The sequence below is a fragment of the Bolinopsis microptera genome, chromosome 6, assembly GCF_026151205.1.
Source record: "Bolinopsis microptera isolate Bmic1 chromosome 6, MBARI_Bmic_1.0, whole genome shotgun sequence".
NCBI lineage: Eukaryota > Metazoa > Ctenophora > Tentaculata > Lobata > Bolinopsidae > Bolinopsis > Bolinopsis microptera.
In genome coordinates this window covers 13,231,352-13,249,678 of record NC_087077.1, presented here as the reverse complement: position 1 = coordinate 13,249,678, position 18,327 = coordinate 13,231,352, and the positions used below count along the sequence as shown (strand labels likewise).

Genomic DNA, 18,327 nt, shown 5'->3' with positions numbered 1-18,327 from the left:
AATCAGATCTGTCAAATCATCGTTCTTCTTGACTCTTTTGAACTTTTTAACATGTTATATTTATCTCAGATCCTGCGGAGTAGAGCAGCAAGTAGAACTGACGAACAATAAAACAACAATGGGAAATGACAGGAACACTCCTTCAGTTTACGACTCCAATATCAGACCTTTCACTAGCCTTGTCAACCACTGAGACTCTGGTTTAAGACTGTTTACTAGCCTTGTCAACCACTGAGACTCTGGTTTAAGACTGTTTACAAGCCTTGTGGAGCAGTGAGACTCTGGTAATTAACTAGTCTCTAATGTAGTCGACCACAGAGACAGAAGTATCTCAGAATTGATGGAACTTGCGCAGTGGAGGAGCATGGGTTGAACTAAAATGGGAAAGTAGAAAATAAAGATTGGAAGATGCGACGACAGCTGGTTCTGCAAAGTATTTACAGTGATTTGGACTCAGAATTATTGTTCTTTAAATTTACTGTATTACTATTATTTGATCTTTTCATGAGTTTGAGAACTTACAAACAGTTTTTTTGGGTTGGAATAAAATATAAATCATATTATATTAACAGTTTCAGTGACACTAACTAAGAAACGAGATTCTTCAATTTTGTTGCTGTTAGATATCAGATCTTTGTTGTAATTATAGCTATTTCTCAATTTATGTGGGCTATAGTTTCATAGTCCTTCCTCAAAAAAATGTGTACATCAATCGTTTGGAACGCAAATATAAGTACATCGATTACGAAAATTGGATCAAAATCGTTTGGAATGGCACTAACACCTTTTCAACATTATACAGTATACACAACAAATCGATTAAAGTCATTACAAAAAAACAACAATCCGATCAAAATCTGAAAATTTATTAAAATCGGTAAAAACATTTGAACAAACAGAAAACTTTAATAAAAAACAAAGAGAACACCGTACACTATTGATACTTTTTATAGTTTTCAGAATAAAACTCACTGTCAATAATTGTCATTATAACTTTAAAGTATATATTAAAACCATAACTCGCCCACTGCCAGCGAAAATAGATATAGCTTAGTCAAAATTAAACATGATTTAAGGGTTCATGATCTTTAAAAAAAGTTAAAGAAGGGAGTCAACATCAAGACTTAAACCACTAGGATGAGATGACACTCATTGAAAGAGGGGGTCAATAAAGTCTTTACTTTTTGATGCTTCTGATTTTTTACCTTTTGTTCCCTTCTTTTCTTTCTTGCTCTGCTGAAAATTATGTGTTATTAATCGTAAATTATGGGAATAAAGCAGCATTCGTCATTTACAGTTAGTATGGTAGTTCTTTCTCGTGCTTGCACGCTAAAATTTCTTTTCGGTAGTTAATTTTTTTCGGTAAGTTGCCATAAATATCCCATAAAATGATCTTTTAAAGAACAAAATGAGGTGGCACACGCACACTAACCTTAGGTTTAGCCGGTATATCAGAGAACAAATCAAATTCATCACCAAACAGATCATCATCGAGAACTTTCTTGGGTTTACTCTTTGTTTTCCCTTGGTCCCGACTGGAAGACTTCGTTTTAGAGGGAGCAGAAAAGAGTGCATCCTCTTCGGACTTGCCCTCGTCTTTCGAAACAATTCCCTCGTCTGCAGTCTTTACAGTAACACGACTTTTGTTTGAAGGTTTGGACTTAGCGGGAGCCGAGAAGATATCGATGTCATCATCTTCAGTCTGCCCAAACGCTGGGATTGAAGTATTTATAGACTTAGGGAGAGCTGAAAAGATGTCGTCATCCTCAATTATATCCATGTTTCGTTTCGGAGGTTTGGACTTTGAAGGGGCACCAAAAATGTCATCATCCTTAATTATATCCATGTTTCGTTTCGGAGGTTTGGACTTTGAAGGGGCACCAAAAATGTCATCATCCTTAATTATATCCATGTTCTGTTTAGAAGATTTGGACTTAGAAGGGGCACCAAAAATGTCTTCATCCTCAGATTCTTCAAAGTCCATAATCGGAGGTATTTTAGGTTTGGAAGGAGCGCTGAAAATATCCTCATCTTCAAATATTCTGAAACAAAAGATAGTTGAACGACTAAATAATACTGCATATCTGTTTGTATGTTTCTTTAATAATAATAACTTAACTATATTAGTTGAACCGTGTGTTATCTTGAGTTTGGCAGAGAAAGTTGTAGTGAATAGATAATATAAAGAATAGATAATATAAAGAAATTGATAATAAAATACAATTATCAATCTTATGGAAGAGAAGGCTTGGGGCTGGGGAGTTTAGAGTAAATGCGAGACAGGAAGGTTGGGGATATCAGAGGGGCATCACAATTTCTTTATTGACGACCATTATCTTAAACAATAATCTCAGAATGTGTGTGTGTGTGTGTCTGTGTGTCTGTCTGCGTGTAATTTCCGAGCAGCTTAATCAAGAAAACGGTAAGAGTTATGGGACTGGTTTTTTCGGTAAAGTTTCGACAAAACTCTGTCGAAGCCAAATCATAAAGGATGTTTAAATCGGTCGGTGGTAAGTGGTTTAATTAATGGTTTTGTACCACAAACGTGACATAAAATGGCTCTCTTTTTTCTCCCTCCTCACTCTCTCTACCATTTCTGCATAATATGTTATAGCTGCATAAGTAGCGTTGGTACATGAATCATAGCCAGGTAAGCCAGGTAAGATTCGCTGTCGTGTAATACTAAAACTATAAGCTTATTAGGGGAGGGGGCACTCATTGGGGTCTGTCTGGACTGCAGAGAGAGTTCATACTTTCATACGACAATGTTATGCGTGTTTTAAAATATAATAAAGTAATAAGCGGGTGTGATGCGGAGTTAACAAGGGTTATTGTGGCCTTTACAAACACCTCCATACCATTCGTCCAAACCATTCTGTCTGGACTGCAGAGAGAGTTCATACTTTCATACGACAATGTTATGCGTGTTTTAAAATATAATAAAGTAATAAGCGGGTGTGATGCGGAGTTAACAAGGGTTATTGTGGCCTTTACAAACACCTCCATACCATTCGCAAATCAGACACAAGTGCTAGTGTCCTAATTGCGGTGACGGAGAGGAGACTGTCTCACACTTTCTCGGACAGTGCCCGGCTATTGCCCAAATAAGAGGTCAATATTTCCGGGACTACTACCTCTCCGCCAATGACATATTTGAAAACCAACACATCTCCACCATCGTCAACTTTGCAAACCATACTAAACGCTTAATGGTGCCAGAGGAGCTGGACAAGACTGGTGTAACTGGTAACATAGCGACTACTCACACGTCGTCTTAGTTCGCCTCTCTCTTCCACACCCAACCACCACTTAAGCGTTCATCTATGACACACCCCACAACACCTACCATCATCCTTGATTACACATTTTGATTCCACCGGCATCCTCCCACAGGACTGCCATACCCCAGAGGCCGGGTAGACAAAGCATCCATATGCTATCCTCTCGTGGACCACCCAGGCCCGGCCTCTCTTTAAAAAAAAGAATAAAATAAGGGTTAATTTCTAAAACGATTTAAGTAAAAATGGAAAGCAGTTCAAGACGGGAGTGATGAGGTGTAATTGTCGGTGTAAGGACCTTATGATCAGGGAATGTGGTGCTTAATAATGACTTAATTATCCACGAGAAAGAACTGATTATGCGATTGTGTTAAATACTATTGGATACGTGAGGGCACTCCGAATAGAATTGCTCACCTAATGCGGGTTTTGACTCAGCGGGTAAATACTCCTACCCTTTTTAATTGCGGCAGTGAAATCCCGGCCGAAGGCCGGGTTACACTAGTATGTTTATAACCTTATAACCTACCAAGACGCGCACTGAGTTGGACTCGTCGACGGTCCTGTAATATTTGAAACAAATATTTTACGAGTATCACCCGTTTAAAGACCACTACTGCTAGCGCTAGATTACACGACAAAGAAGTAAATCTCGAAACTGCTCAGACACCAGAATTTAGTGAAATAACTTGGCACCCACGTCCCACATGTAGATAAAGCACAATTCTACAACGATTCTGTGGATTCAAACTAAGTTTCAGCAAACATCAGGACATCAAGATCAGAGGATACCCGTCGTAGAAACTTCTAGAAGTCTCAGCTTATATTACTTAATAACGCCCATTTTACATAAATCACATCAGAATGTGACGAAATTCCACAATATCATAATATAATGCGGTTAGCTTTATTGTGACGCCTAGTGAGCTGTGTTTTGTTCTATTTTAGAAATTCAGATTATGATGTAACGTGTGGAGCGTTGCCCCCAATTGTATCGGTTGTTTGTACATTGTATCGATTTTTTGCATCAACCAACATTTTATTTCGATATTTGCATGCCAAAATTGATACTTAAAATCAACTATTTTTGTAAAACTGTAAGTGTAATGTCTTATAGAATATACCTTATCGGACCTTATTTGGACGGACATTACTTGAACGCTGGAGGCCCTAGCGTTCATCTTAATGTCCGTTCAAATAAAGTCCGTTCAATTAATGTCCGTCCAAGTTAAAGTCCGTTGAAATTTTTTTATTTCGAACTTTTTGTCCAGAATATGACAACTTTGAGAACTTTATTGTGCCGTAAGTTAACGATGGAAAGGTTCTCCTTTCCACAAACTTGTTCCAGCCTCTAGATATTACGGTAAATCGTGTTTCCAAGGACATTGTCCGACGTTGTTATAGTTCATATTACTCGGGGGCGGTAATGAAACAGTGCTAGGAAAGCTCCACGTGATGTTAAGGTTAACCTTAAGTTGTCTAAGATAAAACCACTTCACGCCGAATGGCTTGTAAAAGTTAACACTGAAATGCAGGACCGGAGTAGTTTGATAAAAAAGGTTTCCATAAACTTAAAGCTAGAAATCACTGATGCTTTAAGCATGGCCTATTTCATGCACGAAAACCCATTTGATGAAGATGATATGTGATATTAGACACTGATCATGTACACATATTTTAACATTTTTACTGCTCAATGATTGCTTTTCTTACTTACTGTATAAAAAATGGATTTAAAAATCATTTGCTGAAATTTAAAAAACGTCAAAAAATTGAAAAAATTCGGATTTTTGATGGTTTTGAATGCCTTCGAGCGTTCATATTAATGTCCGTTCATAATTTTGTCCGTTCATGTAATGTCCGTCCAAATAAGGTCCGATAAGGTAGATCACTTAACCATTACGACCAATCTCTACCACATTTTCAAAGTGTAACTAACAAGTTTAGTATCAGATAATGAAACAACGGTCTGGACTTAGAAAAAGGATTGAGGAAAGTATTGGCAGGCAGCTTCTGACGAAATATTGTCAGCGAGGAGATGGGACTTCAGGTGCATTCATGATGCCCCCAATACCGAACTGCAGATTTATAGATAAGCTTCCAGAAAATATTGATTTAGAGGGACAAACTGCAGCCGAGAAAAGAAATCAAGACGGATATGAGGCAGAGGTTAAAGTTTACAGGTGTTTGGAAAATGTAAACAGAAACGTCGTTGTTCTCCATCAAGTGCTTTACACTCATGATCAATACGCCGCTTTTCTTCTGAATCATAATTGCACTAAGAAAAATTGTAAACAGGTGGGTGATAAGAAGAATTGCAAGAAAGGATCGGAAGTGCACCCTTGCCATCAAACAGGGGCCAATATAGAGGGTGAGACAGATTTTGTGGTTATAGGAGATAACTTTGTTGCGGTGTTTGAGGTGAAAGGACTCTCAGTTACTAAGTATGAAACCTCATCAACCATTTCTGAGTCGAGTTCCAAGTGCAGCATTCGTAGAGACGGAATGCCACTACAAAGAAAAAACGCAGTAAAATTCGAGACATGCTGTGAGGACGCAGTCAGGCAGCGGAATAAGATGGTAGACCTCATCAAATTTATTGACCCATTGGTCATGGTGTACGATTTCACGATCTTCAGTAACATTTCTAAGGAAGAGGTGGACGAGCGGTACCGCTCAGATAAAACTCTCTTCTTCAGTGAAGATATAGATGATTTGAACCGGATGATTGAAGATTTTGAGACAAATTCACCAATAAATAAGGCAAGGAAATCTGCAAATAGACTTAAACACAGTCTTCTCGGATTGTGGTGTATCGATCAAGGTAACAACTGGAAGGACACATCATGTAGCTTGCCACAATGTATCATGGATACAAATGAAAAACTCCAAAGAGCGCTTGTCACACGGAAATCGGTCGATGAAGCAAAACCAAAGGAGAGCACTAGAAAGGGAAAAGGGAAAGAAAAGATCAAGAAGTATCCTGAAAATCAAGAAATGATCGAAGCACCTGATCTCTTCAAAAAGTTCTTAAAGATAAGCTGTTTAACGAATGAACAGCTAAATATATTTCACAGCGAGAAGAGATTTCTACGGGTGGATGGCCCTGCTGGATCAGGCAAAAGTGTAGTGATGTTGGGTAAAATAATCCACCTTGCACTTAAAACACCATCAGAAAATAGGATTCTTTTAATGATGGTAGGAAATGGAATGACTCCAGCGCGAGAGCACTGCCTCAAAGTTCTGAATAGTATCATGGACGATATAAAATGTATGGAGATTGATTACGATTATAGTGAAGAAGAGGGTGATATTAATCATTTTTTAGATGAAGCTCACAGATCGTTATTACTGCGTGACGATACAACTACGAGTAAAATTGTATTACTGGTAATCCGAAGATGCTTGGCCAAAAGTATAAAGACTTTTATTGCAAGATTTAACCACGTGTTTGTTGATGATCATCAAAATCTGCTTGATTGTATTCGCTGTGATATTTCACAAGCCAAAGGCTTGAATGATGGAAACATCATTTCTGAAGGATTGCTTCCTATTTTGAAGACGAGTGATAAAAACAAAACTGGTATCTGGATATTTTGTGATAAAGCACAATCGGTATTTGATGCGATTACCCCTCTCATGATTTATGATCTTCATATTGATCTCATTAATAGCCAATTTAATGCAGTCAGGGATGAATTCAGAAAATATTTCGTGAACTCAGAGAATTTAACAGTGGTTTTAAGAAACACGTACGAAATTTCGGCCGTATTATCGAAAATCAGAGAAACATCTAAAGGGAAATTCCTTCCAGTAAATTCGCTGCAACAAAAGAGTGGACATATTCTTCGGGGTCCTAAACCTGTCATCTATCTACTGAGGGATCATAGACCAGCAATCACAATGAAATATGTTCTGACCAAAGAACTTGAGAAATTGAAGGAATCTGACCCTTGCCTTGAAAACAAGGATATCTCAGTGCTATTCCATTTGACTGAAGATCCCATCAAATCCATGAAATTTACACTAAAAGCCATTTGCCCTGTAGTGGAGAGATGGAATTCCACCCAAGACACGATAGACGTGATCGCTACACAAAACTGTATGTCAGCAGAGTGGCCAGCCTCTATTTTCGTTTACAGATGCGAGAGACAAGATGAAAATATTGACTACAGTGTCGCTCTTCCATTTCTTTACACTGCTATCTCCAGGGCTAGGGTGTACTCTACAGTAATTATGTTTAATTATAAACCAAATGATTGTAGACATACAGATATATTCTTAGAGGAATTGAAAGAGTGTCGAGACATATGCAGGATAATTGAACACTAATTGAACACATACCAGATGAATCAACAATGTCACATAATGGTACATCAAAATCTATGCTGTACAGGTGTATACATACATATGCTATGTAATATGTATACACTTTTTTGCTACATTTACCAAAAAAGACAGGATGTTTTTAAATTTGCAATGAACGGCTAATTTTATGTCACATTCTACATTCGATTCCTTAAGTTACTCAAAGAATTCTTATATTATATTTTTCTTTAATCTTGCTAATCACATTCGATTCCTTAAGTTACTCAAAGAATTCTTATATTATATTTTTCTTTAATCTTGCTAATCACATTCGATTCCTTAAGTTACTCAAAGAATTTTTATATTGTATTCTTCTTTAATCTTGCCATTTTCAATTATTGAATGAATTATTTTATTATTATTTGACTCATAAAAGAAAGGTGTAACATTCATTCCGTTTGGATATCTGGACATTTTGAAATTGAAGTATTACATTACAACACTTCATCAAACTATAAAATAGTCGATCTGGCAACAAATCAAGATAAAAAGAAAATTCGAAAGGCTAATTTAAAAAACAGAAGAGTAAAAATAAGTTTACTGTTTCGTCTCGTCTGAACACAAATGCTTGCACACGAGTTTTATCTGAACATCTTGACTTTGTTCCCTAACCTCGCTCAGGCTGGATCTCTAATTAAGATGAATATTCTATATCATAATAGTTCTTGTCTTTGTACTGTTCACCTTTCTGTCTTATTGAATGGCTGAAGTAGACGCATTCGTCTTTATCACACTCCCAGTAGCAGATGAGCTAGGAAATGAGATGACAATCTGGACCTTTCTCTTTAGTCCATATATCAGGCTTCTAATACTCTTCATCCTCAAACAGTAGAGCCAGGGATGAAAGAAGAGGGAGAGAAAAGATAGGAGGGTTAGGTAGTAATGCTGCGTATAGTTCCATTCTTTGTGGATAGTATGAGCGGCCCAAGAGTATGCAAGAGGGAAATTGGTGAGAGCAAAGAATGATGAGATGACCAACACAGAAGTAAGGAGAGAGCCAGGTCGGAACTTGTTAGCAGTAGACAGAATAGAGATAGGTTGTAGTAGAGAGAGTTGCGGATATTCTGTCCCCAGTTCTTGTACACCAACCTTAGGTTTAGCCGGTATATCACAGAGAGATATAGAGTTCTAGAAAGCAAAATTCTACAACAATTTTGTGAACTTAACAAACATCAGCAATCAAGAGGATACTTGAATTTAAAGTCCGCCGTAGAAGCTTCTACTTCTAGAATTTTCAGCTTATATTTCTTAATAACGGACATTGAACAAAAATCACATCAGAATGTGACGAAATTACATAATATCTTATCTTAAATAATAATCTCAAGATGTGTGTTTGTGTATGCGCGGGCATGTGATTTCCGAGCGGCTTAATCAAGAAAACGGTGAGAGTTACAGGACTGATTTTTTCGGTATAGTTTCTACAAAACTCCGACGAAGCCAAATGATAAGATTTTTTCTCTCTTTTTCTCTCTCTCCCATTACAGCATTACTGCATAATTATCATGTAGCGATGGTACATGAATCATGATAAGGTTAGCTACAAAATTCACTGTTATGTAATACTATAAGCCCTATAAGCTTATTAAAGGGAGGGCACTCATTGTGGTATGTTTGGACTGTAGAGAGAGTTCCTACTTTCATACGACAATGTTATGCGTGTTTTCAAATATAATAGGCTGGTTTATACTGTGATAGTGAAGTCCCGGCTGTAGGCACGAGTTACACTAGTTGTAATATAATCCGGTTGACTTTATTGTGACGCATTATAGTGTAACTTGTACTTCTGTAGTACAAAACATGGACTATTTAAAGATTCTAATCACAACCGCTCTTACTCTCTTACCAGTTCCTGCTGAGTTGCAATTTTCGAATATTTGCATACGTAATTTGAGCGTTGCCACCAATTGTATCGGTTGTTTGCATCGAATTTTTGACATCAACTGACATTTTATTTCGATATTTGCATGCCAAAATTGATATTTAAAATCAACTATTTTTGTAAAACTGTAAGTGTAATGTCTTATAGATCACTATTACGACCATTCTCTAGTCTCTACCGCATTTTCAAAGTGTAGCTAACAAGTTTAGTATCAGATAATGAAACAACGGTCTGGACTTAGAAAAAGAATTGAGGAAAGTATCGGCAAGCAGCTTCTGACGAAATATTGTCAGCGAGGAGATGGGACTTCAGGTGCATTCATGATGCCCCCAATACCGAACTGCAGATTTATAGATAAACTTCCAGAAAATATTGAGTTAGAAAGACAAACTGCAGCCGACAAAAAACATCAAGACGGATATGAGGCAGAGGTTAAAGTTTACAGGTGTTTGGAAGATGTAAAAAGAAACGTCGTTGTTCTTCATCAAGTGCTTTACACTCATGATCAATACGCCGCTTTTCTTCCGGATCATAATTGCACTAAGAAAAATTGTAAACAGGTGGGTAACAAGAAGAAATGCAAGAAGGGATCGGAAGTGCACCCTTGCCATCAAACAGGGGCCAATTTAGAGGGCGAGACAGATTTTGTGGTTATAGGAGATAACTTTGTAGCGGTGTTTGAGGTGAAAGGACTCTCAGTTGCTAAGTATGATTCCTCAGCAACCATTTCTGAATCGAGTTCCAAGTGCAGCATTCGTAGAGACGGTATGCCACTACAAAGAAAAAACGCGGTAAAGTTCGAGGCATGCTGTGAGGACGCAGTCAGGCAGCGGAATAAGATGGTAGACCTCATCAAATCTATTGACCCATTGGTCATGCAGGTGTACGATTTCACGATCTTCAGTAACATAACTAAGAAAGAGGTGGACGAGCGGTACCTCTCAGATAAAACTCTCTTGTTTAGTGAAGATATAGATGATTTAAACCGGATGATTGAAGATTTTGAGACAAATTCACCGATAAATAAGGCAAGGAAATCTGCAAATAGACTGAAACACAGTCTTCTGGGATTGTGGTGTATCGACCAAGGTAACAACTGGAAGGACACATCATGTAGCTTGCCACAATGTATCATGGATACAAACGAAAAACTCCAAAGAGCGCTTGTCACACGGAAATCTGTCTATGAAGCAAAACCGAAGGAGAGCGCAAGAAAGGGAAGAGGGAAAGAAAAGATCAAGAAGTATCCTGAAAATCAAGAAATTATCGAAGCACCTGATCTCTTCAAAGATTTCCTAAAGATAAGCTGTTTAACGAATGAACAGCTAAATATATTTCACAGCGAGAAGAGATTTCTATGGGTGGAGGGCCCTGCTGGATCAGGCAAAAGTGTAGTGATGTTGGGTAAAATAATCCACCTTGCACTTACAACACCATCAGAAAATAGGATTCTTTTAATGATGGTTGGATCAAATGAACTGACTCAAGTGCGGAAGCGCTGCTTTGAAGTTCTGAACAGTATCATGGAAGATATAAAGTGTTTGGAGATTGATTACGATTATAGCGAAGAAGAGGGTGATATTAATTATTTTTTAGATGAAGCTCACAGATCGTTATTACTGCGTGACGATACAACTACGAGTAAAATTGTATTACTGGTAATCCGAAGATGCTTGGCCAAAAGTATAAAGACTTTTATTGCAAGATTTAACCACGTGTTTGTTGATGATCATCAAAATCTGCTTGATTGTATTCGCTGTGATATTTCACAAGCCAAAGGCTTGAATGATGGAAACATCATTTCTGAAGGATTGCTTCCTATTGTGAAGACGAGTGATAAAAACAAAACTGGCATCTGGATATTTTGTGATAAAGCACAGTCGTTGTTTGATGCGATTACTCCTCTCATGATTTCTGATCTTCATATTGATCTCATTAATAGCCAATTTAATGCAGTCAGGGATGAATTCAGAAAATGTTTCGTGAACTCAGAGAATTTAACAGTGGTTTTAAGAAACACGTACGAAATTTCGGCCGTATTATCGAAAATCAGAGAAACATCTAAAGGGAAATTCCTTCCAGTAAATTCGCTGCAACAAAAGAGTGGACATATCCTTCGGGGTCCTAAACCTGTCATCTATCTACTGAGGGATGATATACCAGAAGTCACAATGAAATCTGTTCTGACCAAAGAACTTGAGAAATTGAAGGAATCTGACCCTTGCCTTGAAAACAAGGATATCTCAGTGCTATTCCATTTGACTGAAGATCCCATCAAATCCATGAAATTTACACTAAAAGCCATTTGCCCTGTAGTGGAGAGATGGAATTCCACCCAAGACACGATAGACGTGATCGCTACACAAAACTGTATGTCAGCAGAGTGGCCAGCCTCTATTTTCGTTTACAGATGCGAGAGACAAGATGAAAATATTGACTACAGTCTCGCTCTTCCATTTCTTTACACTGCTATCTCCAGGGCTAGGGTGTACTCGACAGTAATTATGTTTAATTATAAACCAAATGATTGTAGACATACAGATAAATTCTTAGAGGAATTGAAAGAGTGTCGAGACATATGCAGGATAATTGAACACTAATTGAACACACACCAGATGAATCAACAATATGATATGGTACATCAAAATCTATGCTGTACAGGTGTAAACATGTATGTATACACTTTTTTGGTACATGTACCAAAAAAGTCAAGATTTTTTAAATTTGCAACGAATGGCTAATTTTATGTCACATTCTACATTCGATTCCTTAAGGGGGGGTTCACCCTGATTTTTTTGTGAAACTTGGTTTCGAGATAGCAGTTGACCAACAAACTACAACCGGTGACCGAACTTTTGAGGGGGTTCCCGACCCCAACCGCCAAACGGTGCCCGCGGGGCAGCCACGCCCATATTTGGTTCAAATTAGGCCCAATTTAGCCAAATACCCTGAACATGCCCAAAACCCAGATTTAATGTGCTTAACTTGTAGCTAGTGGTCTCCTGAATAAGTATATGAATTTTCATCAAGATTGGGCAAAAAATGACTGAGTTATGAGCCAAAAACCATATGACCATATTTGGGCATACGCACCAAATTTGATCGATTTTGGCCCATAAATTGGTCAAATATCAATATTTTTGAATGAAACCAACTTTATATGAAAGGTGAGCTTATACTACACATTCTCTATGATTATCAGCTCAGTATCTACCTAACTGTGGATTCTGTGAACAAAATCGTCCATATCTCATTTCGCAATATTTGCAAAACTGATTTCGCTCAAAACAATAGAACTCAATAGGGTTTCAATATTTTTACATGAAATTTTCAGAATCAACGTAGAATCGCATTTCGACCTTATCTCTTGTATTGAAATTTTAAGTTAGGCCTTTAAAAAAATTTGGCGGCCAAATTCCAAAATTTGCCAGGCATTTTTCAGAATTTGGCCGCCAAATTTTTTTAAAGGCCTAACTCAAAATTTCAATACAAGAGATAAGGTCGAAATGCGATTCTACGTTGATTCTGAAAATTTCATGTAAACATATTGAAACCCTATTGAGTTCTATTGTTTTGAGCGAAATCAGTTTTGCAAATATCGCGTACTGAGATATGGACGATTTTGTTCATTTTTTGTAATTATTTGAACACAGAATCCACAGTTAGGTAGATACTGAGCTGATAATCACAGAGAATGTGTAGTATAAGCTCACCTTTCATATAAAGTTGGTTTCATTCAAAAATATTGATATTTGACCAATTTATGGGCCAAAATCGATCAAATTTGGTGCGTATGCCCAAATATGGTCATATGGTTTTTGGCTCATAACTCAGTCATTTTTGCCCAATCTTGATGAAAATGCATATACTTGTTCAGGGGACCACTAGCTACAAGTAGAGCACATTAAATCTGGGTTTTGGGCATGTTCAGGGTATTTGGCTAAATTGGGCCTAGTTTAGACCAAATATGGGCGTGGCTGCCCCGCGGGCACCGTTTGGCGGTTGGGGTCGGGGACCCCCTCAAAAGTTCGGTCACCGGTTCTAGTTTGTTGGTCAACTGCTATCTCGAAACCAAGTTTCACAAAAAAATCAGGGTGAACCCCCCCTTAAGTTACTCAAAGAATTCTTATATTATATTCTTCCTTAAACTTTTCAATTATTGAATGAATTATTTTATTATTATTTGACTCATAAAAGAAAGGCGTAACATTCATTCCCTTTGGATGTACATTTTGAAATCAAAGTATTACATTACAACACTTCATCAAACTATGAAATATTCAAGCTGGCAACAAATCAAGATAGAAAAGAAAATTTTAAAAGCTAACTCACAAAACAGGAGAGACCTTTCTGTCATATTGAGTTATTCATATTGAATGGCTGACGTAGCCATATTCGCCCTTATCACACTCCCTGTAGCAGATGAGCTAGGAAATGAGATGACAATCTGGACCTTTCTCTTTAGTCCATATATCAGGCTTCTAATACTCTTCATCCTCAAACAGTAGAGCCAGGGATGAAAGAAGAGGGAGAGAAAAGATAGGAGGGTTAGGTAGAAATGCTGCGTATAATTCCATTCTTTGTGGAAAATATGAGCGGACCACGAATACGCAAGAGGGAAATTGGTGAGAGCAAAGAATGATGAGATGACCAACACGGCGAGGCCACTTTTCATCAGTTTCAATTTTTTCTCAAACATACGGACTTGTCTTCGAGTTCGGTTACCCGTAAAAGTCCTGTCAAACTGGAAAACCACCACTAAGATGGTTATGTTAGAGACCAGTGCGATGCTCCAGAAGGCGCCAACCATAGCACCCGTAATAACTTCATCTGCTGTTTTATATGTGCTTATCTCACTTGGCGTAACTAAGAAGCAATCCAGTGGAGTGCCATGAAGGAAGTCAGACTCAGAGTCCTGGTATTGTCTGCAATATATTGTGGCTTCTTTGTACATCCGTAGAACCTGAATCATTGAGGAAAATCCACGATTTTGTGGACTTATTAAACATCAGCAATCAAGAGGATACTTGAATTTAAAGTCCGCTGTAGAAGCTTCTACTTCTAGAATTTCCAGCTTATATTTCTTAATAACGGCCATTGAACATAAATCACATTAGAATGTGACGAAATTACATAATATCTTATCTTAAATAATAATCTCAAGATGTGTGTTTGTGTATGCGCGGGCATGTGATTTCCGAGCGGCTTAATCAAGAAAACGGTGAGAGTTACAGGACTGATTTTTTCGGTATAGTTTCTACAAAACTCTGACGAAGCCAAATGATCAGATTTTTTTCTCTCTTTTTCTCTCTCTCCTATTACAGCATTACTGCATATCATGTAGTGTTGGTACATGAATCATGATAAGGTTAGCCACAAGATTCACTGTTATGTAATACTATAAGCCCTATAAGCTTATTAGAGGGAGGGCACTCATTGTGGTATGTTTGGACTGTAGAGAGAGTTCCTACTTTCATACGACAATGTTATGCGTGTTTTCAAATATAATAGGCTGGTTTATACTGTGATAGTGAAGTCCCGACTGTAGGCACGACTAACACTAGTTGTAATATAATCCGGTTGACTTTATTGTGACGCATTATAGTGTAACTTGTACTTCTGTAGTACAAAACATGGACTATTTAAAGATTCTAATCACAACCGCTCTTACTCTCTTACCATTTCCAGCTGAGTTGCAATTATCGAATATTTGGATACGTAATATGAGTATGATTCCTCAGCAACCATTTCTGACTCGAGTTCCAAGTGCAGCATTCGTAGAGACGGTATGCCACTACAAAGAAAAAACGCGGTAAAGTTCGAGGCATGCTGTGAGGACGCAGTCAGGCAGCGGAATAAGATGGTAGACCTCATCAAATCTATTGACCCATTGGTCATGGTGTACGATTTCACGATTTTCAGTAACATTTCTAAGGAAGAGGTGGACGAGCGGTACCTCTCAGATAAAACTCTTTTGTTCAGTGAAGATATAGTTTATTTAAACCGGATGATTGAAGATTGTGAGACAAATTCACCGATAAATAAGGCAAGGAAATCTGCAAATAGACTGAAACAAAGTCTTCTGGGATTGTGGTGTATCGATCAAAGTAACAACTGGAAGGACACATCATGTAGCTTGCCACAATGTATCATGGATACAAACGAAAAACTCCAAAGAGCGCTTGTCACACGGAAATCGGTCGATGAAGCAAAACCAAAGGAGAGCGCAAGAAAGGGAAGAGGGAAAGAAAAGATCAAGAAGTATCCTGAAAATCAAGAAATTATCGAAGCACCTGATCTCTTCAAAGATTTCCTAAAGATAAGCTGTTTAACGAATGAACAGCTAAATATATTTCACAGCGAGAAGAGATTTCTATGGGTGGAGGGCCCTGCTGGATCAGGAAAAAGTGTAGTGATGTTGGGTAAAATAATCCACCTTGCACTAACAACACCATCAGAAAATAGGATTCTTTTAATGATGGTTGGATCAAATGAGCTGACTCAAGTGCGGAAGCGCTGCTTTGAAGTTCTGAACAGTATCAGGGAAGATATAAAGTGTATGGAGATTGATTACGATTATAGTGAAGAAGAGGGTGATATTAATTATTTTTTAGATGAAGCTCACAGATCGTTATTACTGCGTGACGATACAACTACGAGTAAAATTGTATTACTGGTAATCCGAAGATGCTTGGCCAAAAGTATAAAGACTTTTATTGCAAGATTTAACCACGTGTTTGTTGATGATCATCAAAATCTGCTTGATTGTATTCGCTGTGATATTTCACAAGCCAAAGGCTTGAATGATGGAAACATCATTTCTGAAGGATTGCTTCCTATTGTGAAGACGAGTGATAAAAACAAAACTGGCATCTGGATATTTTGTGATAAAGCACAGTCGTTGTTTGATGCGATTACCCCTCTCATGATTTCTGATCTTTATATTGATCTCATTAATAGCCAATTTAATGCAGTCAGGGATGAATTCAGAAAATGTTTCGTGAACTCAGAGAATTTAACAGTGGTTTTAAGAAACACGTACGAAATTTCGGCCGTATTATCGAAAATCAGAGAAACATCTAAAGGGAAATTCCTTCCAGTAAATTCGCTGCAACAAAAGAGTGGACATATTCTTCGGGGTCCTAAACCTATCATCTATCTACTGAGGGATCCTAGACCAGCAGTCGCAATGGAATATTTTCTGACCAAAGAACTTGAGAAATTGAAGGAATCTGACCCTTGCCTTGAAAACAAGGATATCTCAGTGCTATTCCATTTGACTGAAGATCCCATCAAATCCATGAAATTTACACTAAAAGCCATTTGCCCTGTAGTGGAGAGATGGAATTCCACCCAAGACACGATAGACGTGATCGCTACACAAAACTGTATGTCAGCAGAGTGGCCAGCCTCTATTTTCGTTTACAGATGCGAGAGACAAGATGAAAATATTGACTACAGTGTCGCTCTTCCATTTCTTTACACTGCTATCTCCAGGGCTAGGGTGTACTCTACAGTAATTATGTTTAATTATAAACCAAATGATTGTAGACATACAGATATATTCTTAGAGGAATTGAAAGAGTGTCGAGACATATGCAGGATAATTGAACACTAATTGAACACACACCAGATGAATCAACAATATAATATGGTACATCAAAATCTATGCTGTACAGGTGTATACTTGTATACATGTATGTATATACTTTTTTGGTACATGTACCAAAAAAGTCAAGATGTTTTTAAATTTGCAACGAATGGCTAATTTTATGTCACATTCTACATTCGATTCCTTAAGTTACTCAAAGAATTCTTATATTATATTCTTCCTTAAACTTTTCAATTATTGAATGAATTATTTTATTATTATTTGACTCTAAAAGAAAGGTGTAACATTCATTCCCTTTGGATGTACATTTTGAAATCAAAGTATTACATTACAACACTTCATAAAACTATGAAATATTCAAGCTGGCAACAAATCAAGATAAAAAGAAAATTTTAAAAGCTAACTCACAAAACAGGAGAGACCTTTCTGTCTTATTGAGTTATTCATATTGAATGGCTGAAGTAGCCACATTCGCCCTTATCACATTCCCTGTAGCAGATGAGCTAGGAAATGAGATGACAATCTGGACCTTTCTCTTTAGTCCATATATCAGGCTTTTAATACTCTTCATCCTCAAACAGTAGAGCCAGGGATGAAAGAAGAGGGAGAGAAAAGATAGGAGGGTTAGGTAGAAATGCTGCGTATAATTCCATTCTTTGTGGATTATATGAGCGGCCCACGAATACGAAAGAGGGAAATTGGTGAGAGCAAAGAATGATGAGATGACCAACACGGCGAGGCCACTTTTCATCAGTTTTAATTTTGTCTCAAACATACGGACTTGTCTTCGGGTTCGGTTCCCCGTGAAAGTCCTGTCAAACTGGAAAACCACCACTAAGATGGTTATGTTAGAGACCAGTGCGATGCCCCAGAAAGCGCCAACCATAGCACCCGTAATAACTTCATCTGCTGTTTTATATGTGCTAATCTCACTTGGCGTAACCAAGAAGCAATCCAGTGGAGTGCCATGAAGGAAGTCAGACTCAGAGTCCTGGTATTGTCTGCAATATATTGTGGCTTCTTTGTACATCCGTATAACCTGAATCATTGGAGCGATCCTGAGTAGAGGCAGAATGACAATAATCTCACAAGTAGCTTTTACTCTCCACTTGGTGGCTATCATCAGGTACTTCAGAGGACGGAGGATGTGGAAACACCTATCCGCGGAGATCACAGCTACTGTTATC

General features: G+C 37.8%; 2 protein-coding genes across 5 annotated transcripts in view; one reads left to right on the top strand and one right to left on the bottom strand.

The window, feature by feature from the left end:
* Positions 1-694, top strand: part of LOC134816303 (katanin-interacting protein-like) — a 57,507-nt gene extending 56,813 nt beyond the window's left edge. For 2 of the 4 annotated variants that reach the window (XM_063825086.1, XM_063825084.1), the window contains exon 37: positions 70-694. In XM_063825086.1, coding sequence (XP_063681156.1) covers positions 70-193 — 124 coding nt within the window. In that variant the 3' untranslated portion in view covers positions 194-694. The remainder of the gene's footprint in view (positions 1-69) is intronic. The other 2 variants (XM_063825082.1, XM_063825085.1) reach the window with 2 other exon arrangements.
* LOC134816302 (WASH complex subunit 2-like) overlaps positions 536-18,327 on the bottom strand; it is a 28,240-nt gene continuing 10,448 nt past the window's right edge. The window contains exons 12-13 of the mRNA XM_063825081.1: positions 1,433-2,042; positions 536-1,236 (exon numbers count right to left, since the gene is read on the bottom strand). Coding sequence (XP_063681151.1) covers positions 1,150-1,236; positions 1,433-2,042 — 697 coding nt within the window. The 3' untranslated portion in view covers positions 536-1,149. The remainder of the gene's footprint in view (positions 1,237-1,432; positions 2,043-18,327) is intronic.